The 23136-nt window shown below is 53.5% G+C and overlaps 4 protein-coding genes across 4 annotated transcripts; 3 read left to right on the top strand and 1 right to left on the bottom strand.

Annotated features, from left to right (window-relative positions):
• Positions 1 to 4849: 4849 nt before the first annotated feature.
• QC762_704975 (uncharacterized protein) lies at positions 4850 to 6749 on the bottom strand. Its single transcript, XM_062893353.1, has 2 exons — positions 6507 to 6749; positions 4850 to 6439 (listed from the first exon to the last, which is right to left on the bottom strand). The coding sequence occupies exons 1-2, from the start codon at positions 6548 to 6550 to the stop codon at positions 6340 to 6342; spliced, it is 144 nt and encodes a 47-aa protein (XP_062738771.1). The 5' UTR covers positions 6551 to 6749; the 3' UTR covers positions 4850 to 6339.
• A 4240-nt stretch (positions 6750 to 10989) lies between these two features.
• On the top strand, positions 10990 to 11342 carry QC762_704980 (uncharacterized protein; the record flags this gene model as incomplete). Its single annotated transcript, XM_062893354.1, has 2 exons — positions 10990 to 11223; positions 11280 to 11342. 2 exons carry the CDS (start codon positions 10990 to 10992, stop codon positions 11340 to 11342), a joined length of 297 nt encoding a protein of 98 aa, XP_062738770.1.
• A 2108-nt stretch (positions 11343 to 13450) lies between these two features.
• QC762_704990 (uncharacterized protein) lies at positions 13451 to 17697 on the top strand (the record flags this gene model as incomplete). The annotated part of the gene is made up of 4 exons (XM_062893355.1): positions 13451 to 14102; positions 14353 to 14833; positions 15054 to 17117; positions 17233 to 17697. The coding sequence occupies exons 3-4, from the start codon at positions 15180 to 15182 to the stop codon at positions 17695 to 17697; spliced, it is 2403 nt and encodes an 800-aa protein (XP_062738769.1). The 5' UTR covers positions 13451 to 14102; positions 14353 to 14833; positions 15054 to 15179.
• A 1984-nt stretch (positions 17698 to 19681) lies between these two features.
• Positions 19682 to 23058, top strand: QC762_705000 (uncharacterized protein; the record flags this gene model as incomplete). Its single annotated transcript, XM_062893356.1, has 5 exons — positions 19682 to 19750; positions 19821 to 20065; positions 20123 to 20415; positions 20484 to 22004; positions 22064 to 23058. 5 exons carry the CDS (start codon positions 19682 to 19684, stop codon positions 23056 to 23058), a joined length of 3123 nt encoding a protein of 1040 aa, XP_062738768.1.
• Between the last annotated feature and the right edge of the window lie 78 nt (positions 23059 to 23136).

The following is a 23136-nucleotide window of genomic DNA, read 5'->3' as shown; positions in this document are numbered from 1 at the left end:
TAGTAGCGCTTTTTTTACATGTTTGTCCGTTGCCTGGGCAACTGTCAGGGGGGTCAGGGGCCAGCTGCCTGTGGCAAAGGCACGATGACATACCCATCACTGCTAGTTGCCCAATGATGAAATTGCGGTTGATACCCAGGCAATGATGTACATTGTACTGGCATTAAGAACTCAACTGAAGCCCAACTAGGCTCTCGGTATGTGGCATTATTGCCAAGTCGTAAGGTACCGATATGTGAGGAATCACATTCACCATGTCATACAGTTCAGCACAGTGTCTCGATGAAAACAGATACATTTCGACTTTAGCAGGTTTGAAAGCTGTAAATTGCCGGCGGTCGTGTGTTGTTGATCGGCTTTGTGATCGACATCCGCCACCGTATGCATATGCACGCCGAGAAAGTTGACAAGGACCCTGAATTCCATAAGATAACGTTGAAGGGTCCACCGATGATCGGAGCTATGACATGCTCCCAATGTACGATGAAATAATTGAACTAGAGGATCAGCATCTGTGTTGTTGTGTAGTCCTATCAATGGCCCACTCAGCCCTCGATGGCCAGAAGATTGTCAGGGACTCGGCAACGTATGAGTCGTAGAGCCGGTTCCATCAAGATCATGGAGGCCTAATATAATCATGTAGCAGACGTAACATGCAACGGATGGGAGCAAGATCGTCGTTCGTGTAAAGAGCAACGTACTATCATGGTGCATTTGCAGCCATACTGGAAAAGTGATGTTGAATCAAGTATCGGCCGGGGATCCTACGACCTCGTACTACTCTACGACCTGGGACTTGCAGCTTTTGCACAAGACTTTTTTCAGGGCTGGTATGATGTCTCAGCAAATAACGTACACGCCATGTGAAGTGATCGCCAGCCAACATGGTTGGTCTGTGATATCAAGCTAGTCTTTGGGCAGTTTGATGCATCATCATAACGACACAGAGTCTTCGATAACTTTCCAGATTTCTGAAGTTTGTCACCGGCTTCTAGTCACGGCATACTCAATGGAACCCAGGGAGTCGGGTCATTCTGTGGGAGCAAGTTAGGTTGGGTCTTTTCCACACCCCCAAGACAAAAAAGGTACTGGATACATGCCTGGCCCTTCAGCAAGGGGGAGGTGTGTCAGCAAGACAGCTTCTATCAGTCGCTGGAAGGTAGATCACACCCATACAGACTACATCAAAGTAGCGTGTTTTCAAGATGCTAAACTACCTACCGACAGTTGGCGAGAGGCCATCACAGCATTGCGCGGCCGGACTCTGCGCTCACCTACCACATTCATCTGCCTTACTGAATACCGATCTGAAGACAGATGTAGGCTCTTGTCCATCATTACAACCATCCGTCCTGACTGCCTGCCTATCTTCTTCAAGTCTGTGCAACCCGCATATTTCTTTCCATTGCTGTTCTGGGAGCATCTGGATTGTGCTGATATCGTTTGTGCACCCCCAAGCCATCCCACCGAGCTGTCCCAACACCACCCTCTTATCTGCAGCCATGCTGACCGGTAATAACATTGACACCACCCCAGACCGCTGTGCAACTTTCGAGCCTTCTAGATCATCCGCCTATCGCACATGATTCCGCTTGTGTGTCCTCGACTCGGGGGGGGGTCCATCGTCTGAAATAGCACAGCGAAGACCGTCATATCTAGTCCATACCAACCTCCGAACTAGCACTACCAAGGTATGCGGTCACTCCTCAGGAAGATCAGGACTCCATGAATGCCACGGGCGGATGTTATACGTCAAGTGCTACGCGTGCCCCTCCCCATGTGTTTGTGTCTACGGTTCGCGTTTGCTTCTTGACGGCAATCCCCTATATATTACAAACTAGAACCCAAACAGTTTCTTTGAAAGACGCAGCCAAAGCTCCCTTCACGAATGCCTAACCCATGTGGCATTTTTCTAGCAGGACTCGTGTGTCGAAACGCAACGAATTCGTTGAGCACCTTTCTATTTCACAGGCCCAAGAGTTCCACCCATGGGCTACCAGCGGATAAAAGCGGCTTCTTTGCCTGCCTTGTGCAACTATTCCTGCCGCCGCCAACGTCTTTTCCCTTCCCGTTGGGTCTTCACCACAGGGCGGGCAGGCGGGAAGATAAGGCTAGTTCATGAGGTGCGACAGTTGTCCAAAGGGTGGACCATCCAACATCCCTTCCACTGCTCTCATACTTCAATTTCTTGCTCTCGCAACCGGGAGCAGCACCCAGACCCAAGCACTCGTGTAAAATGTATCATAAATCATCATACCATCCAACCGCCTATGCAACCACGACCCCAAAAGGAAACGCCTCCCTAGACGTCTCCACCATGCTACACCCCATCGAAAGATATCTCCGTGAGTCTGAGCAAGCCTGTTTGCTCATTGGCTGAGAGACCTAAACGCCATGGCTGCCCGGGAGGAGGGAGGCGAGCCAGGGAGGGCAGGGTGCGTGTTAAATACGTACAATGGGGGCGGACGCGAGAAGAAGGGTGTCAACGCTTGCGGGGAAGGGTGTAGGGTGCAAGTCGAGGAGGGAGTGGCGTGGGTTTACACACCAATGTAGGTCAAAAACCAAATATACTACGTAGAAACAGGACATAGAGAATGATGGTGGGGACTGGGGAAAATCATGATTTCCATCTTGTCTCGCCGTCACCCACAACGCGGCGACCCGTCTCGAGTCGGACCCTTGGTCAAAAGCAGGACCCTGAAAGGGACCCTGAGCCGACCCATCCAGATTTGTGGAAGTGGTGTTCATCAACTACACTCGCGACGAGCCATTGGATGACAAAGCTTGCGCTATGGGGGTAGTCAATCAAGTCCTGGAATTTCTGCTGCATAGCTGGGACGGTCGGGTATTTCTTCCCATGTTTTTGTGCACCACAACAGAAAGGCGGAAGTTGACAGAAACCCAATCCTTTTCCCCAATGCCGCCCACCCTTCATCAGCTCACCGGCCGGATCTCTCCAAATTATAGGCTCAGAGCGTGTTACTTGGCGAATATAACTGAACCGACCGGCAACAGATCGGTGAAAGCCAGGCTGTGGTGTATATTCATCGACCGGTGAACCGTCATTTTGTATCTTCTGGCGGTGGTCTGGGTGGACATGAACGGTCCCTATGTCCTTGCTTTTACGGCCTGCAGCCAACCATGAAGCTCTCAGGGGGAGGTGGTGGGTAACAGAAGCGTCAATCTTGCAGCATTTCTCCTGATAATAGCATGAGAATCTGCACCCGTCTCCAAATGTGTACTTTATTGGCCAACCTATGTTGCAACGGCGAGATGCTTGCACAACCACCGAAACGCCCAGGCCATGATGGCCGTGAGTGCAACTGGCAGGCGGCGGGCAAGTCCAAGACATCCAATGCAAAGTAACCCACCCCAGTCCCCAACGCGCCTGCAGGAGGGTGGGAAGTACAACCGCAATCCCACACACCACACACCATCTCATCCATCCTGCACCTACAGGGAGGGGGGCCGTATCCATAGCTTTCCTTCCTACCCTCTTGTCTGAGTTCCGGGTGGGTTTTTGGAGGCAATGCAGACAAAAGGATAAAGATTGCCGACTGTCGCATCGGATCTGTGCAATTTGATAGCCTCCCACCCTTCGTGTCTGGTGTGTCGCTTCACTCTTCGCTGTTAATATAGCAGGCATGCAGCGCAGGTCGCACCTCGCAGCGCGAAGGGAAGGAGGGCAGGCCGGACAGCAGGAGTGCTGCAGATATGCAATGCGGTCCATCAGTTCTCATCATCTTTATCAAATCCATCAACCAAAAGGGTGGCCAAAAAGTGCCAAACAGGATTGCAACCCTCCCTTTCCCTGGGCCTATCTCAAGCCCTCGAGTTGGCATGCGAAGGAAGGTTGCACGAATGGCATTGAAGGAGATAACGAACCGTCCTTCTTACTTTATACCCTTTGCTTGCCGAGCTATTCAGGAAACATCGGCCAAACGAGACGGATGGAGAAAAAAGAAAAAAGCCAAAAAACTAACGTCGGATGGCCATGCGGCAGCGGCTGAGTGACTGAAAGAACTGTGCCGCGCCGCTGTCGGCACGGGGGGCGGGCGAACCTGCCCGGCGATCGATCTGACAGGGTCCGGATGTTGTCGCCCTTAACCTGGCAGACCCTTTCGCGACAAAGACAATGATGAATAAAACAGTGTTGCTGGGCTAAAGCAAAGATGTACCTTGGGCGGAAATGTAATGAGTGTTGGGTCTTGCCCGGCTGACCGTGTTGGCGATAATACACTACAAGTGATGAATGAAATCGAGGGAAACGTCTGGAGCATGCCTGAAAGAACCTTGAGAGGCTTCTTTGAGGCGCGATAACACCATCCACCTCACCTTCCCAGCTGCGGCTAGGCAAAGTCCACTTTCTTGTGCAAAGCTGCAGATCAGACCACTTTGGATACCATGCCATTGCCAATGCCATGCCGACCCGGCAGCAAAACAGCACCGGCGAGTTTTGCATCTCCAAGTACGTACAAGACACTACGCATCGTCTCGGCCTTTCATACCTATGAGGATGCCGTCAGTCGGATGCGGGCATTGTGTGCGTCCGGCTCATACACTAGGCACTGAATCTTGATGGAACGGCCGAGATATCCGGCTCTTCTGTTGTTACGGGTCTCGGTGGTTCTCGGGTGGTGGTTGGCTTTTGGTGGCTCCAGTCAGTTTTCCACTTGTTACAGCAGTGGTCAAGGAGGTGAGCCACTTGGTGGGGTTTACTGGCACGACTGGGTCTAATCACCAAAGACTGTTCATGGAGTGACATGCTGTGTTGTGCTGCTGGCAGCATCGAGGGAACCAGTGGAGGGTGCATGGGAGGAGAAAATTCAGCTGGTTTGCAGCGGGTCTCTACTGCATGGTAGGATCGTTAGTCAGACCTAGCCAAGTGGCAGCCTTGCTTCTCTCGTATTAGATGCGCTGAATGTCAAATCTGTTGGTGAAATCGCCACTTTTGGTATGCATTTACAAGTCTTGGCTGGTTACAAAATCACCGACCAGCAGGACCCTCCATTTCACTCTTCCAACAAGAAACACCTATGTACACTAAGTGCGGTGACAAAAAGCCACCAACCAGATGCATGTGGTGGCGTTGAGGTTCAGAAGGGTGCATGCAGTGAGGTTATCGCCGCAGAGCGGTCTGACCGGCGCACCGGTAGATAGGAGACAGTCACACTGCAACCAGCTTGCAGTAGTGTGGCTCTATCACACAAAAAGTCTTCATCCTCGTTCAAGGCGCGCCAGCCTTTGTGCCTTTCCAGAGGTTGAGGCAAGAACATCTCGAATTGGTTGGCGCAGTGGGCCCCTTCGTTTTGTGCACCAAGCGCCGCTTGTCGAATCGTGGGAAGGGTGGGTGGGTTAGTGGAAGCTGAAGGGCTCTGAATGCCGGACGGGCCCCGGAGGTGATGGCTGGCGATCTTGGCCCCACCCGGGAGAATCCCTGGTCCCGACCTCATCAGCCTTCTGACATCCCTGAACAACCTGTCGATGGTCTGGATGTCGTGACAGCGGGCTGGCCGTCTCCATATTGCTGCCGACACGCCCCAAGGGCAGGGTATGTCGTACATAATAGTAACGCCTTTGTAGTATGGCATCGGCGCTTTTCCTCTGGTGTTTTCCACTTGCGAGTCCGAGAGCTGGATCGTTGGACATTGTCTCTGCAGAATTTGAAGGATCATCCTGGGTTCCCATTACAAAAAGGAGGGGTCACGATGAGGGGCCCCTGATTTTGCCGATGCAATCCCCACCATGTATTGGGCCAACGTCCTGTCAACATCGTGATGCTGCTGTACAACACAGTGCAGGATATGCGGCGAATTTCGATGACTTCTGTTCCCTTGAAGCTGATTGTCGAACTCATGCAAGTCGGTGCATGAGGGTATTATACGGGTTATGTAATCATCATCCAAGAATGTTGGCGTGGAAGCCATTCCCACTCTGGTGCTGCAAGACTTGCCTTTAGGCGTAGGGGACCGTTGCTTTGCAGAGTGCCAGAGAATGGAGGTGAGGATGTTACGTCCTTGTGCTGCCGGAGAATCTTGATGGTGGCGTCCTCTTATGTCGCCTGAGCTGCGTTGAGGACGGCATTGCTCCAGACAAGACACAACAACTGGCCCAGTTGTCTATTGGTAGAGAACTGCACCAATGGATGCAGCGTCCAGCGGCGGTTTGAAGAAGTAGCAAGGTCGATTCAGGACTAGACTCAGGAAGCGGAGTCTTTCCAAGGTTGGATGCGGGACACCGGTCAGGAAAGCTGCTACTTGAATCGAGGACGAACTTTGGAGTTCAGGGCGGCACAACTTGAACCATCCGGCAGAACTCAAAAATGGCGTGTCGACGGAGTTATGAGCCGCTCTCAGCCTGATGCGTAGGCGTCCCCAAGGCCATGCAGGTTTTTGAACTTCCGTGCCAACGACCGAGGCCAACGATCGAAGCCTTTCTTCTGCTCGTAGGTCAGTAACTGTGTTTGCATTCTGAGACGATACCAGAACCAAGCCCATCATACTTACCGGTGCCGGAGAAGGTCTCGACCCAGCTGTCTGGGCAGCTTCATGAGCACATTATGGATGCTTTATCCCGATCAATGTCGAGGGCTCGTCATTGACGAGTCTTCGCAATGACGAGCCCTCGCATCAATGCCCCTTTCAAGCACACAATTTCAAGGTGAAGTGAACAGCAAAAACTTCACCGCCATTCTGCTGGTTCCTGATAGGGCAAGTCGAAGCGCCAAAGTGGAAAGCATGGCACCTAATTGGTCGGTGTGTGGCGTGGGTGCTGGTAACAGAGCGTCACCGGAGGGGTGACAGAGAACTTCTCAATACCTACTGTATTGATGAAGGATGATGTGATTTTCTCATCACCTCGCTTGTCTTACCCCGATTGCGTCCCAAGCCCATCAAACTCCGGTCTAGGTAGTAGATACAGCTTATAGCCTCTCCAGGTTGTTGTTGGCGGCAGTGAGTGGACTTTCTGAACACGGCTGAGCAGCGTGGGGTGGTGCAAGGATTTCCTCGGTGTTGCCCCGCGGCCAGCGCTTCCATTTGTTTTCCTCTCACTCACCGACCTCCCCATTGATGAATGAGTTCATCCCTCACATGGGACGCTAAGAGATCACCTGTTCTCGCATCACTGCGGGCAAGCGGCGCGGCGCGGCGAGTCGTCGTTGAGGAAAATCTGCGCCATCTGAAGCAAATGTCTTCAAGAGGCTTGCGGTTGCGCTGAAGTGGATCGGTCACAGTCCAGACTCTTAAAGTCTTAATGATCTGTGCTGTTTGGGTGGATATACATACAACCCCACGCTTTTTGTACGGGGGGTGGGGGGTTGACAACCCCGCGGTTGAGGATGGCTCGAGCTTTTTCTTGCAAAAGAACTTTGAGCAGGCTACACACCAGATCACCACCGCCGTCTGAGCTCAAGAAGGTATCGCCGGGCATAGCAACGGACCCGAGGCCTGGCTTAATACGACCCGCGCCAGTAAGCACAAATGGGGATGCTCCGTACCTATGATAGGTGCATATATCAAACACATCCACAAGGAGGGGCTGGGTGCGTCGACGCGAAATTTGAGACTGCAATGGAACGGGGGACAGAGTTTTCACCACACCTAGTAGTGCACAGTAGTGTACATGCAGTAGAGAGAGGCCCCTGGGATCGGAAAAGTCGAGCTTCTCGATGTTGCTCCAGAATCACCGATTTTGCGTGCCTGCCGAGACAAATCAACGACGTCATGGAGCAAGGGATTGGATAGAGAGCATGGGTCTTGTCAGAGACCATGCCTCTTCCGGCCTAGTGCTAGTGCCAATTGCGTGCGTTCTCTTGGCTCGCTTTTTTTTTGGGAGGAGTCCAGGAAGCCTGAGCTCCAGTTGCCGTGCTTGGCTCAGAGCACGAGGTGCCGAGCCCCTGCCTCCGTCTTGTCACCGCTTTCATCCGTGAACTCCGGGCCCGAATACCTTCACAGAAATGCCAAACCCCAAACCACCAAATCAAGGTTTTTGCAGCTCACGAGACCTATGAACCGGGGGAGGGGGGGGGAGACTACCCGTGTGGCATGGAGACGTAGACCAATCTCTTCTACGAGCCGTCTGGGTCCTGCACCTTGCGAGTGAACGTGGGATGGTGAGTAATTGTGTGTCCAGCGAAATCCAGCATCGGGATTGTTGTTCCGAAGGGTCCTGATAGTGTATGATGAGCGTTAACCAGCCTGCATACTGCCGGCCTGCCTGTAATAAATAGATGGCGATATCGATGGGTGGTACGATTGGGACAGAGCCCATGCCTCCGCCCGAAATCCGGATATCGTTTCGCGATATTTGTATGTACACTCATAGAGAACTTGATGAAGCTTAGGTGAAGAAAAGCCCTTACGCGTATGTACAGAGTTCTCTCTTTCAATGTTCGACAGTGGCCTTTTCTTGTCCCATTGGCGGTTGGTGTCAACTCCTCATGCGAGCAATGGTCTGGTCTTTTCAGCATGCAACTCAAAACTTGGAAAATCCCCTGTCGAGCCAAAAGACAAGCAATTTTAATCGGTGGGCAGACTGCCTACAGGGGCAGTCTTAGACACAATGAGGACCAATCCTTTCTCACCGGTGCGTGGTGGGGGATCATTGGGATGTGGCTCGGTCGACACTTTCTGCGACATCCACACCATCATTGACGCACAACAGTGTTCTAGCAAGGAACTTGCCGCGCCGAATACAGGATGAATGGCACTCCAGTCCGTTGGCGGGCCAGGAGAAAGAGGGGAAGCTCGATCCCCTTGGGCACAATATTTGGCAGCTGCAGACCGGACCTACCGAATTTCACGAGCCGTCATGCCATGCCCATGGCATTGCCAAAAATCCCATCCAGTTTGCTCCTACTACTGAAACCGGCAAGGCTTGCCCATTAGGACTGGGATATGAGTTGGGGGCCATTGTCAAGTAGAATGAGCTGGAGAGATGCCCGTTGTCGATCGAAGAGAGGGTCGGGGCAAGACCCTTCCCCACGGAGAAGGGGACCCTGACTGCCTAGATCTTGCTCCGTGTCAGGTCGTTTATGACGGACGGAGGGGAAATGAAAGCTGCCATGAAGCTATCTTTTGGACGCTTTTCAGACCATTGCCCATGGTGTCCGGCATTGCCTACCAAAGGTACACTCGTGCTCTTTTTCTAGCGCGACACGGTCGAGAGAGTACATGCCGTTTCAAGTGATTGAGTGATTGACATTACTATTTGGGGTGGGGGGTGAATATCCGACGAGGGGCCATCCGAAAAAGCGGCTTCCGATGTGTGCGGGAATATGTAGCAGCGGAAGATATGGGAGATTGAAACCACATATCAGAATCACTGACCCACCAATCTGTATCGTGTTTTGCTGAGGCGTTTTGGATTGACGAGAAAGGAAAAACGGAAGAGCTACTGAATTTGATGAATTGATGGAAGTAAAGATAGAAGCGAAGCAGTTCCCCGTGCCCAGTGGACGAACCACTCGCCTCCTCACCTCGCATCTAGTTGAAGTAATGCATGAATGAAATGCAAAACATGTTTCCCGGCAGCCTGCGTAAAAGCTTTTGCCGCAGGAGTGCATCGGGATGTCATCGCGGGGATGGGGGTCGATGCTTTTGACAGGAGTTGGAGGTGAGAAATATCCTCCAAAAATCAAGATGGCACCGTGCGATGATTGCGAGCGCAGCACTGTCCGGGACAAAGCAGTTGGCCAAAGCTTGGGTAGCGCACATGTGGCTCAGGACATCATCCTCTTTGATTGGTCAATGGCTCACGATAAGAGAGACAACCTGAAAATGAGCATTTGCCATCACGGCAGGCAAGCCTCTCGCTTGGCAATAACGTTTGTAGGGTTCTCTGTTGTCTGGGGTGGCTTGCCCAATGGGTAATAACCTGACAGAGAGAGTACTCTGCGAAATCCATCACTCCTCCGATTTACACTACACGTATACGTGTACATAAACATTCGTGGGCTTCTTGTCTCATAAGCCATCTCACAAAGGATTATCACAAAGGCACACCGTACTGGCAAGTTTCTAGAACCATGCAGCGTTGGCCTGCCGTGTCTCAAATTTGCTGAAACAAATCCGCATGTCGGCATGGCATGGGTGTCGCAAAAGCCACAGCAAAATAGGAACCACTGCCCAGAACCAACACAAATAATTATTTGACCATGTCCTGTGCCGCCACCGGCGTCAGTCAGGTGCTGTCCGCGCCGCCACCTGGTAATAACTACTGGACCGAAGCATCTAAATTTGTTGTTGGGTGACTGAGTTCGGACTCCCATGATAAACCGTTCAATTATCTTGCTGATGTTCTGGGTCGAATGCTGGATGTTCTCCATTGCTTGCCTTCCCCGCAAAACTCCAACTCTACCTACCCCGCCTTAACTGATGCAGAGCTGAGTTGTCGTCTTGCCATTCCTCCATCGCTCACACATACACTGCTACCGGTCCACTCTTGGTGCCCAAGCATTGCGAAAACCAAGTTCCTGATGGTATGATGGCAGTTCTAGGCTTTTGCTCACGGCTCGGGTTTTGCCATGGGAAGAGGACTTTGTTCTTGCCCAGGGAATGCCATTGCAGGTCTGCCTGACGTGAGATAAACAATGTAATAAGGCAGGCTGGATATTCTTTGTCCGTGCAGATGTGGGGCAGATGGCGAATGTCTGGACTGTTGGGGGATTGCAGCAGAGACAAGGTGTGACACGGGGGGGTGGGCGACATGGGATGTATTATACACCGCAATACGAACGGATACGGGAATACAGGGTTCGGATGGGAGCTGCGATAAGAATTGGTCTTCGGTGAGAGCCTGGAGATATGCCAGTCTCTACGGCAGAAATTGCTCTGCTTTTTTTCCTGACCGATAATAAAGTTTCACTTATCGTTGCCAAGAGAACCATCTCGATGCACGGCATGGTGCTACAGAAGGAGGCTGCATTGGAGACGCGAGTTGTCTGGATGCAGCAGGTCAGTTCTGCAAGAGAAGGAATCTATCTGGACGATGGACGATCAACCTGGAAGCTGCTACGTTCGGACAGCCGTGATAGAAAACAAATTTGATAGGAGGCGTGGGGGTAGGCTACGCAGAAAATGGCAAGAGCCGCGGAGGTGCTTTGATAGTGGCATCCCCAACGTCAACAGCTCTGCCCTGCTTGAAGAGATTTTTTTCTTGGTCTGTTTGTCGAGGCTTGTGCCGTCGCTTGCTTCAGATCCAGGCAATTGCCCAGGGTGCCAGGTGAGTTGGCCCATGCAAGACACAGGCCTCCCTGGCACCGGCTGACATCGTAAGAGGGTTTGTGTCGAGACCAAGCCGTTGTCTGTGCCAAGATGACATTCGAAGAACTATTTGTCTAGCCAATCACTGCACCTGAATTCATCGCAGGCTGATAGCCCAAGCCTTGGCATATTCTTGGGGAGTCAGGAGAAGTCTCCGAGATCCAAGAAACAATCATCCCCCGCACTGTGCAGAGGGAAGAAGAGATTTTAACGATTGATGGTTATGACAACCTCGTCTTCTCCACCGGGGCCAATGCGCTATTGTTTCGAGGCCGCTTGATGTTGGAGAGCAGCGTTCTCAACACTACTTTAGAATCAGTCCTGTGGAGAGTTCAACCGACGCCGTGTTTACGTGGACGTAGATACTTGGACCGCTCGACCCCCTTGAGCCCCTCTCAGGTAGTTATGCACGGGGAGCTGACTCTTGGATGGCTACTGTATGCAACTCAACCTCCCGCATCGCCAACTAGGATCGAGATTCGGGCCGCGATGGAGATGGTGTTGACAGATCTTGCCAGCCTACCGACCAGTTGGGCTAGGGGTTCTTCATGGTCAGAGGAGGATGGAAGCGGGGAAAGTCTGGAGCAAAAGAATTAGCTGTTCAAAATACGACCTGCATCTCATCTTTGAACAACTCAGCTCCAGGCCGCTGCGCAGAAGTTGCAGGATGGCATCATGCTCCGGCTTCGTGGCGGGACCCTCCGGGAGCAGAGGGTTTCGGTGAGTTGTGAAGTTGAAGAGAACGGAACAAGTCCAGGATTCAAGGGTCACAGTTGATTCCTGGGCCGTCACGCCGTCAAAGCCTCACCTGGTGGTCGAGACGATGAGGGGGAGGCGCATTGAGGGTTCGATGAGGGTTCTAAGTTGCTGCGCAATCGCCGTGGCGGGGCCGTTTCCCGCTAAAAATATTTTCGTCAGGCCAGATGGGGGATTAGCGCCAGCCCGGCATCGTTAGGCAATGTTGGCTGTTGGCCAATCGCCGATTCGTCTCACATCAGAGCTGGTTTCTCCAACGTGGGCTGAGAGCCGTCTGTCGTTGGATGGGCCTAACTTTTGGGAATCGCATTTCGATTCGAACCCCCGCCTGCTGGACGGATACACGATGAATGACCGGACCACTGGAAGGTGCTCGTGAGCGATGCAACAGTCGCAAAGAACAATGCAAGAGACTCGATGTTGGGCTCCAGGTTGAAAGCTGGAGGAGCTCTCTTGAAGCCAGTATTTGCGGCGCGGTAGACATTCACGACATTATGTCTGAGAACCTTGACCTGGATCCCCACATCGCCTCTTCTGCCGTTTATGGAAACCCGTGTCCTGGACTCCCCTCGGTGAAACAATGACAAACAACAGCTGGAGATGCTGCTTTGGGGTAACCTGGAAGTCTAGATTTTGATATATTTTATTATGACAATGGCTGACGTTCATGAAAGAAGATAGGGCAAGCAACGGGCAAAAAGAATTTGTGCGAGACAAAATGCGGGCGTGGCTTGCAACGCCTCGTGGGCCAGAAAGAAGAAACATTTGTCCAGTCAAATAAATGCAAGGGTTACTGACCGATACGCCGTAAAAACAAACAGTTTGTTGGCATAAGGGCTCTGAGTGGCTGTAGCAAGCGCGAGCATTTCACCGACGTCATTGTACCGTACAGCATGAATGTATGCCAAGACCAACACAGGCGAGGTGACAAAGCATGGTTTCATTCCCCCACAGCGCTGTCGTTGACTTGTTGTCGGTGTTTGATGTTGGGCAACGGAGATGAGTTTCTCTTCTTGCCGCTGATGTCGATGGATGAACAACGTGAGCAATAGGCTCGAGGCAAACCCAGCGGTTGGCTGGGCCACCCTGCCCAAAGCAACATGGCAGTGTCCAGTCCATGTTTCATACTGGAGCTGTTGACAAGAGAGATGCCCGACTGTGGACGCTGGCATAATCCCATCAACCCGATGGGGATTGCAGCATTGCAGCATGGCATTATTCTAGAGGACTGCTTGATACTCTGTAGCGTAAATCCATGAATGTCTTATCTATCGACCTTGCCTAGTATAGGAGATAGTAGTAGGCGGCCTGTCGGTCACGGTGAGAGCCCGTTGCATGCTTGAACTCTAATTCCGACGCCGTCTGTGCTCCCGCGAAGGCGAGTGTCGGCCGGCCGAAAGAAAGAAGAGAGGAATGAGGCAGTTTTATATCAACATGCTCACTGATGGGACGAATGTCTGAGGGTTTATCAGCAACCATCCATCTCTGATACGGCTGGCCGGCATCGGGAAGCTCCTGGACGCTCGGACTCTGGCTGTGAACGGCTGCTCACTCACACAGTGTACATGGCAGGGATGCTGGCCCTCGCACCGGGCAGCAGCTGCGAGTGGGCCAACTCGCCTCGCCATCGTCTCCACTCCCGCCAAAAATTGGAAAGGCTGCATCCCTGCAAGCGCAGGCCTAGAAGTATCCTGGTACCGGTGAGCCCCCCCCAGCGTCAAACACCATTCCACTTCCCACTCACTCGGCCCACGCCTCCCTGGCCCCATTGCATCCGGTCACTTTGACTTCCTTGTCAACGCTTACGATTACTCCTTCACCATCGCCTCCCTCGTCCACCACAACCTCACCATCTCACCTCTCTCACTCTCTTTTCCTCCTCTCTCTCCCCCTCCCCTCTCTCCCTCCATCACGACCGCCCGCTCGTGTCGCCCATACCACATCCCCTCTCTTCAATTTCTGCACTGTAGCGAGCTGTGTCCCGACCAGAAACCATTTTCCGCCCACCGACCATTGCTCATTTCGGAGCCTGTACATTGGGCCACCTTGAGCGTCTTGGCTGGTTCGGGCCCAGCGCCAGAGGTACGATCGACTTCCAGGTTGGTGATTGTGGGTGTGTTTTCTTGGCCCACCCCCCTGGTCACCTATCCCAGTCCACCCATTCCACAGCCCCGTCATTCAAAACTGGTGCAGTCCCGCTGCTCCAGTCCAACAGTCTCATTCCTCTCTCTCGCCGCAAACACCAGGCCTGTGTTTACTTTTGACAACATCCCAAGGCCTGCCGTTGCCTTCCTCTGTCCAAGGTGGCCTACTGACGAGGATACAATACTAGTCGCCATCCTTACGAACGTGCCCCTTGCCTCCTGCACCAGCCGTCCCCCATTGTCACCATCTCAACTTCGACCACTGTCCTCAAGTCGAACCCACGAGGCCGAATTCAACCTTTTGCCAGTACCGAGGGCTGGCATTTAAGGAGCCGGACTGCCGGAAACAGACTCAACCCCGACAGCGGCCGTGTCCCGGACAGGCATTTTGCATTCAATTTAGCATTCAGCACACGCTCTCCCATCACCTGCCAGTTGCTTGCTATACCTACCACTGCTGGCCGCCCACCGTGTCGACCTTCCGACCCTCCGGTCATTTCTTGCTTCTGTCAACAGCATCCGTTTTGCAAACCCAGGCAACCCACGAGATTGCCGACACCACCAACGATTAAACCATCCTCCTTTCTTCCCTGCACATTCCCGAGCGCCAGTTCCGTTGCTGAAATATTGCCGGAATTTCTTGCCTCCGCCGTTGGTTGTGATAAAGTGGTAAGTACTTGGGTGCCGGCGAGACAAAGAAATGCCGGTCGAAATCCCCCCGATTTGGCTTCGAGAACCTGAAAGAGAAAGAGTCTGAGAGAACGCCATCGAGACCCGGACCAGCACACCATCTTTTGTCCACCTTGTCGGTGCTTGGGTTCTCATAGCCTTATCTACTGGTGCTATCAGACTGGGTGTGCACAGATCGCTAACCTTATTTTGACGTTAGCCTTTCACTTCTCTTGCGGGCACCAGACCATTCTCTCGGCACCAGGAGCAGGCGATTTTGCCTTTTGTCCAGGGACTGAACGGGCTTTCAAATCGTCATCCTTGCATCGGAACATCATAGCACACAATGCCCTATACACCACCCAGTCACAGGTCGCCGGCCACATCGGTCCCGACGTCGCCGGACGGAAGTCGTAGGCCATCATTCCATCAACAAAGTCCCAGCTCACGCCCCGTCCTCCCTCGATCGGCCTCGTATCTGATGAAGCACCGCCGTACTCCCTCAGCGTCGGCTCAGCGTTCAACAACCGAACCTACACCGGAATCGACGTCCGAAGACCTGCAGAAGTTGGTTATCAGCACCAGTGTGCGGCAATCGCCACCGCCCATCACAGGTGACCGAAGAATGCCCAACGCCGCGATAATTTCTCCACCCGACTCATCGGACGACGATATGCCACAAGCCAGAAAGATCGAAAACCTCAAGGAGCTTCAGGATGTAGCCAGTCAGATTCCTCAGCAGCGGCCCAACTCCCCATCCAAGGGCACGGTCACGGATAACCAGTCGCCCGATGCTGGCGATTTGCTTGTTCTGCCGGCGCAGGTCAACGCTCTCGCTCAAGGCATGCATCATAGCTTCAGCACAAGCTCTCTCGACGGTCTACTTGGGTCAAATCGCCGTTTCTCTCACGCAAGATCACAGACAGAGCCGCATATCACCATTAGCAAGTCGGCCAGCAGCTCGGCAACCGGTTCTGACGAAGAATCCGACAGTGAAATGCAGCGAAAGCCGCAGATGGTTCGAAAGAAGTCGGGTGAATTGGTTCGTCCGGCCCTGCGCCCGCCATCACGCCGACGGCCGTCCAGCATGCCTGGGACGCCCACGTTTTCCAAGGCTGTCCACTTTGACTCACATCTCGAGCACGTGAGGCACTTTCTACAGGTGGATCGTCCTCTGGCCGTCAGTGCAGGATCGTCCCCGATCGATCATTACGACAGTGACACCGAGTATCCGTTTTCTGGTGACAACAGAGCGGCTGTTCGGTCACCTCCTTTCGAATGGGAAATTACCATGCCGACCTTCCCTGTGGAGACCCCGGCACGCAAGTCCCAAACTGTTAGGCTGGAGCGGGTATGGCTGTCCAAGGACCAGAAGTGTCTGATCGGCTCAGTCGCCGTCGCGAACCTTGCTTTCCAGAAGAGTGTCGTTTGCAGATTCACGTTGGACTACTGGAAGACAACATCCGAGGTCGCCGCCGAGTACATCTCGGACATCCGGCCTGTTGATACACCGTACCCTCAGGATCGCTTCAATTTTACCATCAAGCTGTCGGATCTTGCCAACTTGGAATCCAAGACCTTATACTTCTGCATCAGATTCAGCTTCAACGGGCAAGATCACTGGGACAACAACAACGGGACCAACTTCCAGGTCGACTTCCACAAGAAGATGCTTCCTCAAAACGGCAAGCAGGGAGTCATTGGTGCCGCCTCGCGTCCGCTCAACGGGCTTCCCAAGAGCAACCGACGGCCCAGCAGTGCTTTGGCACAGAAGCCAAAGGTGAAGCTGACTGGTACAGATGAATTTGGCGACGGCACCAAGATCAATTTCGACCAGTCCATTCATGACTTTCTTGGGGAGTCGCGCACCGGTGGCCTTCGTCTTAAGGGGGTGAAGAGCGCCGCCAACCTCCCCAGTGATAATTTGCCCAGTCGTCTCGCCCCTCCTAGTGGACAGGCATTTGCCAACCGGTACGACTTTGGCGCCTCTCTTACCCTCGCCATCCAGACGGCCAAGGACACCATGGCCTCCAAGTCTGATGGCTTGTACATGAAGCCACACTGGAGAGCCGTCCCCCAGATCAACACCGCAACCACCAAGCCTGCCGACGTGAAGCCTACAGACAAGGCTGAATCGTCGGCTCGGTCTGACAAGCCCGTCAAACCCGCGGCAGTTGTCACAGCTCCCCCGGTTGTGAAGCCCGCCACTGTGCCCGGCACCGACTCCCCTGGCACAAGCATCGCATCTGCCTCGTACGAGGAGCTGGTCAACAAATACTGCTTTGTACGTGTTTCTCGATAATCGCTGGCTTTGCCTTGAGTCTACTCAGGAGAGACCGGGAGGCAAGCCTTGATCAACAATACCTCACAGCAATGGAAGCTAACTCGTTTGTATCTAGTTTGGCACGAAGCAAAGCAGCCCCTTGTACAGTCATGACCCATCGAGGCCTGGCCGCTTTGATGGTGTCGATGACGGACTCCGGTCCAACAACAGCAGCGGCACATCAAGTTACGAAGGCAGTCCAGTTCAGATGGGCAACTATCATCACTCCCACAGTGGCACTCAACACCACTCCCTGCATCCCAAGGATTCAAATCCCTACTTCCAGCAGCATCCCTCATTTGTGGCCATGGGTGTTTCGCCGGCCGAGTCTCCCACCATGGGCTTTCCGACACAGAGAACGGATAGTACCCTAGTGGGCCCGGCACCGACTGCCTCGGGACAGAAGAATGATCGTCCCTCTGGGACTTTTGCCTCCTTCGCTGGTACGTCGTCGAACGAATATCCCTATCAACAACAGATGCCCGATCGCTTTCCCTTCTCCGGGGCCGAGGCTCATTCAGCGACAGCTATCAGGGGTTAATCGTGGAGTCGACGGAGCACAATAGCACGGCTCAGATGCACGCGCTCCCTCTTGAGCTGCGCACGCTCGAGGAACACGAGCTGAATGTACACGTTGTCAGGCAGAGCGAGCACCGCCTGGTGAACCAACTCTTTTTTTGTCTTTTCTTTTTACAGCTTTTTTCCTTTCTCTTTTCCTTGCACGGCGCTGTACTGCATAACTTGGCTGCTGGGCGTTCAATGGTTGCAATTTTTTTTCTGGAGGCATAACGATGATACGAGACTCGGGTGTACGATATAACTTGGGCGTCCACGCGGGTCTTGGGTCCTTTTCTTTCCCACTTCAGCTCCGGTACATTGTGGAAGGGTTCAAAAAAAGGCGTTTTCGATTGTCAACTCTGCATGGTCGCTTACATTTTGGAATTTCGGAGGCTGTCAGCAACATGTTTGGCGAGGGGTGTCGACGGTTGGCTTGGCCTGAGAGGTTGATGATTTGTCCCCTGGCGGAGGGAAACGGGCATGTGGTCAGTTCGGTCTCGACGAGGTTGATGATGTCTTGTCCCTTGACGGATAGAGCGCACACATGTCTGGTTCTCTTGGAGGGGTTGATGGTTTGTCCCTTGATGGACGGGAATACGACCCGCGCAACGTCGTACGAGCATGTTTGGGAGCAGGCAGGAGGAGGGATCTCATATAGGGAAAACTTGAGCTCGGATAGAGCCGAGGGGAAACAGAACCAAGGGCGGGCTGGCGGATATTACGTTTTGGGGCAGGCTGGACCAGGTTGAGTCTGACAGATGTTGGGGGGTGGGAGGACAATACTGGACAGTTTACAGTGCTATCACGAACCTAGAGAGCCCAGCCCACCCCGCAGCAATACAATTATCATGTATTCCCACAACAGACTGCCGTGACCGTTTCACTTCTCTATACTTTGGGACCATTGCGTAGATAGCGTGCACGACAGGATAGACAGACAGGGAAAAGGGCAAAAGGCACGATTATATGACACGGTGAAGGAATTCCACAACTACCGCGACTTTGAGTGCCTGAAAACCAAATGAGTGCTAGTGGTGCTGCGGTACTGTGACATGAACGACGGGGGACTCTTGAGGTTGAGGGCGGGGTCGGGTGGCGGCTGTGGCCCACTGTTGGACTGGCGCTGATCGTTTATCATCAGCGCTAACGAGTTATCGCTTAGCGGGGTGGTTCCGGCCGACCCGATCGATTTGGATCTCGTTATCTGAAACATTGACAAGCAATTGACGTTTCCCTAGCAAGGTGCTGGCATCATCCAACAATTCTTGCTGCGCCCAAGGAAGTTGGCAAACGAGTCCTTCGACATGATGGTGTGGCATCGCTGGCGCTGGTGCGGTGATGCGCTCTCGTGGGGGAGTTGGACAGCTCATTGGCCTGGAGAAGGCGTGACCAGCGAGCTGATTTCCGACTTGCAGCGCAGATCATCCCTCCCGACGCCGGCACGGCTGCCCCTCGGAGGGCAGACAATGAGGTGGTTCCCGACCGGGCGGATAGCTTTGAGACGCTCCAAACTTCCCAGATCATTGCTGTCTCTTGATGACGGATGATGGATGAACTTTACAACATGCATGAAAAACAGCTGCTTGCTGGGCGAGGGTCCTTGGCCCACTGGGGATGCAGTTCGTTGCGAATCAAATTTCGTTTCTCCAGCTCCCCCCAGTGGCTCCCAAGTGGCTTGCAGGCCGGGGCGCGCTATCGAAAGGTGAAGTCGGCGACTGATTGGCAGCCACCATGCGGCCCGCTGGGGGAAAAATGAGACATCCGTCGACATGCGCTCGGGTTTCCACTTTCTAGCCCAGGAGCCCTCACCCAGCCCAGCCAGACCAGGTGGGTTTTTCATCATGCATCCTCACCTCGATCTCTCCTGAACCTCTCCTGAACTGCGGCGCCTGCAACACCACCATGTCCCCGCGCCCTGCTCCAGACGAGTCGCCTTCACTGTTGACTCCCGCCGTAACTCACACCGCATGACGATGGACACGAGTGTGCAAGCACTTCTCAGTCTAGCCAGGCGTGCCATAACCTTCCCCCAGATCGTGAGCCCTCATCCACCTGTCTTCAACAGCCCTCAGCACCACTGACGCGTTTTGGCTTTCCGGCCCGCAGGATGAGAATGACGACCCAAGAATCGGCGCTGGCCGCAACGACACTGACGGCGGTGGCACCCTCACTGGTCAACTCATAGGTGCCGGTTCAGACGAGGCGCAATCGGCCTCCCTCAAGTCGTTGGGGTCCACCTTTGCGCCCGTTCTCATCTACTCGGCCATCTGTTTCGCCATATTTTTCGTCTTCCGTCGGAAATGCCCACGGGTTTATGCGCCGAGGACCATTCCGTCCCTGCGATCACCAGAGTAAGGGCTCTGTCCCACGGCAGCTTGTCGTCGGTTTGGCTAATGAGACACCTGCAGGCACCCGACTCCCCCGCTTCCTGATGGCTGGTTCGACTGGATCAGACCCTTCTTCGCCATTGATGACCGGTACATCATCAACAACTGCTCCGTCGACGGCTTCTTCTTTCTCCGCTTCCTTCGTGTTCTCTCCGTCATCTGTCTCGTTGGCGGCTGCGTTTCGTGGCCCATCCTGCTCCCCATCCACAGCACCGGGACTTTTGGCCAATCTCAGCTTGACAAACTTACCATCGGTAACGTGATTATCGCCAACAAATTCTACGCCCATGTCGCCGTTGCTTGGTGCTTCTTCGGTGCGTGAGCCAGCCGTGAGGCTTGTTTGTCCCCTCTTGTGTTCCCGTGGTGCTGATCTGTGTGTCAGGATTTGTGCTGTTTATGGTGGTCCGGGAGTGTGTATACTACATCAACGTTCGACAAGCCTATCTTCTCTCGCCCAACTACTCCAAACGTCTTTCGTCGCGGACCGTCCTGTTCACGTGCATACCGAAGCCATACCTCGAAGAGGCCAAGCTGCGCAAGCTCTTTGGTGACTCAGCAAGGAACATATGGATCCCTCGCAATATTGGCGCCTTGCGTGCCAAGATCTCAGATCGAGAGGATTCCGCAGAACTGCTCGAGGAGGCCGAGATCCGCCTCATTCGGATGGCGAACCGCTCGCGAAGGAAGTTTTGGAAGGCCCAGGGCGGCGTTTCGCAAGGGCACACAGCAGGGCAGACGTCGTTGGCAAAGACATTGACACCAGCTTCTTTCACGACGTCAGGGGACTCGCCATCCCAGAAGGATGCTGAAAAGGGAGGTCCGCTCGACTCCACGATACAGTTTGCTGAGCATCAACTCTCGGTACTAGACAGCCCCACCTTCGACAAACCTGTTGACCCCGAGTACACCCACCCTTACGGCCTGGATCCGTCACTACCGGACGTGAGGGGCTCGGTGGCTTCTCTCTGGATTCCGGCCAAGGATCGACCAACTCACCGGCCGCTTCGGAATTTCTTCCGCAGCGTCGACACCATCCGATGGACAAGGGCGCGGCTAAAATTGATCAACAAGGACATTTGGAAACTGAGGCGGGCGTACCGTGGGGGCGACGGAGAGCCGCTGAACTCGGCATTTATCGAGTTCGACTCGCAGGCCAGCGCGCAGGTGGCCTTTCAGATTCTGGCGCACCACCAGCCGTTGCACATGTCGCCGCGTTATATTGGACTTCAGCCAGACGAGGTCATATGGAGCTCGTTGCGTATCCGGTGGTGGGAACACATCATGCGACGCTTCTTCATGAAAGGCGTCATTGCCTTTGCCATCATCTTTTGGTCCATCCCCTCCCTTCTCGTCGGCACCATCTCGCAAATCGAGTTTCTCAGCAAGGAAGTCTTCTTTCTCAAGTGGCTGGTGCACCTCCCTTCGGTCATCTTGGGTGTGATACAAGGTTTGCTTCCAGCGCTCGCACTGTCGTGGCTAATGGCTGCCGTGCCATGGATGCTCAGGAGCTGTGCGCGTGTTGCGGGAGTGCCCTCTCATGGGTTAGTCGAGCTCTACGTCCAGAACGCCTACTTCTTCTTCCAGGTAGTGCAGGTTTTCCTCATTACGACACTCTCGTCGGCCATTTCGGCTGCCTTTTCCCAAGTTCTACAAGAACCCTTCAAAGCTAAGGATCTCCTGGCCGCCAACCTCCCCAAGGCGTCCAACTTCTACCTCTCGTACATCTTGGTCATTTGCTTGGGTGCAGGCTCTTCGAGACTGCTCAACCTTGGTGACCTGATTCTGCATCAAGTCATTGCCAAGTTCACCGTCAAGCCACGAAGGCAGTACCACAGATGGCGCAGACTCAACCGGGTGTACTGGGGAGCCGAATTTCCGCGCTTCACAAACCTGGGTGTTATCGGTAGGTGACCTCATGGCTTTACATGGTTGTGCACCGCTAACAACCATGATTTGTTACAGCTCTCAGCTACACCTGTATTGCTCCCCTCGTTCTCATCTTCGCGGGTTTCGGCATGATGTTTGTCAGCTACGTCTACCGCTACATGATCATCTTCGTGTTTGACTCTCATCACGACACCAAAGGTCTCTTTTATCCACGCGCCTTGATGCACTTGCTTGCAGGGTTGTATGTGGCTGAGATCTGTCTGATTGGCCTCTTTGCTCTCAAAGTAGCGACAGGACCCATGATGCTGATGCTCGTGTTTCTCATCTTTACCGGTCTTGTGCACCTTTCGCTGAGCTCGGCTCTCACGCCGCTCCTGTACAACCTACCCAGAACGCTCGCCCTGGAGAAGGACACGGGCGAGCAAATAGCACGAGATGAGACTCCTGACGAGTCCACTGGTGGCGGTGGATCACAGCAGCAGCACCAACAACCGCCAGGCCTCGCCTCGGACTATTACAACATGGATGAAGATTTTGGCGACGATGCAAACCTCGCGCCAAACCACGACCTGGACACAGATGTGCAACTTCGTGGCCTGGAGGGCAGCAGCAGCCTCAAATACATGATTCAGGAGTTCGTCACCTCGGCAATCAAGGGCAAATTCGGCAAAAATGCCACCACAAAGGAATCCGGACTGACTCGCATTCTGACCTATATCAAAATCATGATCACGCCAGATCCAAATAAGACGCCCAATTTCATCATGACCTTCTTCCATCCCGAAGTCTATCAAGATTTCCGAAAGCTCCAGCCAACCATCAACCCCGAACCCAGCGACTATGAACTGCCAGAAGATTATACCCGCAAAGCGTACTGGCCACCAGAGATGTGGCAGCCAGCACCGAAGTTGTGGATTCCCAAGGACGATGCTAGAGTCAGCCGGCAAGAGGTGGCGCACACCAAGGATTCCATCTTCATATCTGACCATGGTTGTTGGCTGAACGAGAAGGGGAGGATAGAGTGTGACTTTGAACGGTCGCCTTTGCATGAACCGAGGATACTCTATTAATACTTAATACTTCACAATTAAATACCAAACCACATCTGTGGATGGCCATGTGCCTTCTTGCCAGGTCCTGCGTCTGCC

This window comes from Podospora pseudocomata, chromosome 7 (assembly GCF_035222375.1).
Source record: "Podospora pseudocomata strain CBS 415.72m chromosome 7, whole genome shotgun sequence".
Classification (NCBI taxonomy): Eukaryota; Fungi; Ascomycota; class Sordariomycetes; order Sordariales; family Podosporaceae; genus Podospora; species Podospora pseudocomata.
This window is presented reverse-complemented; position numbering and strand designations above follow the sequence as displayed.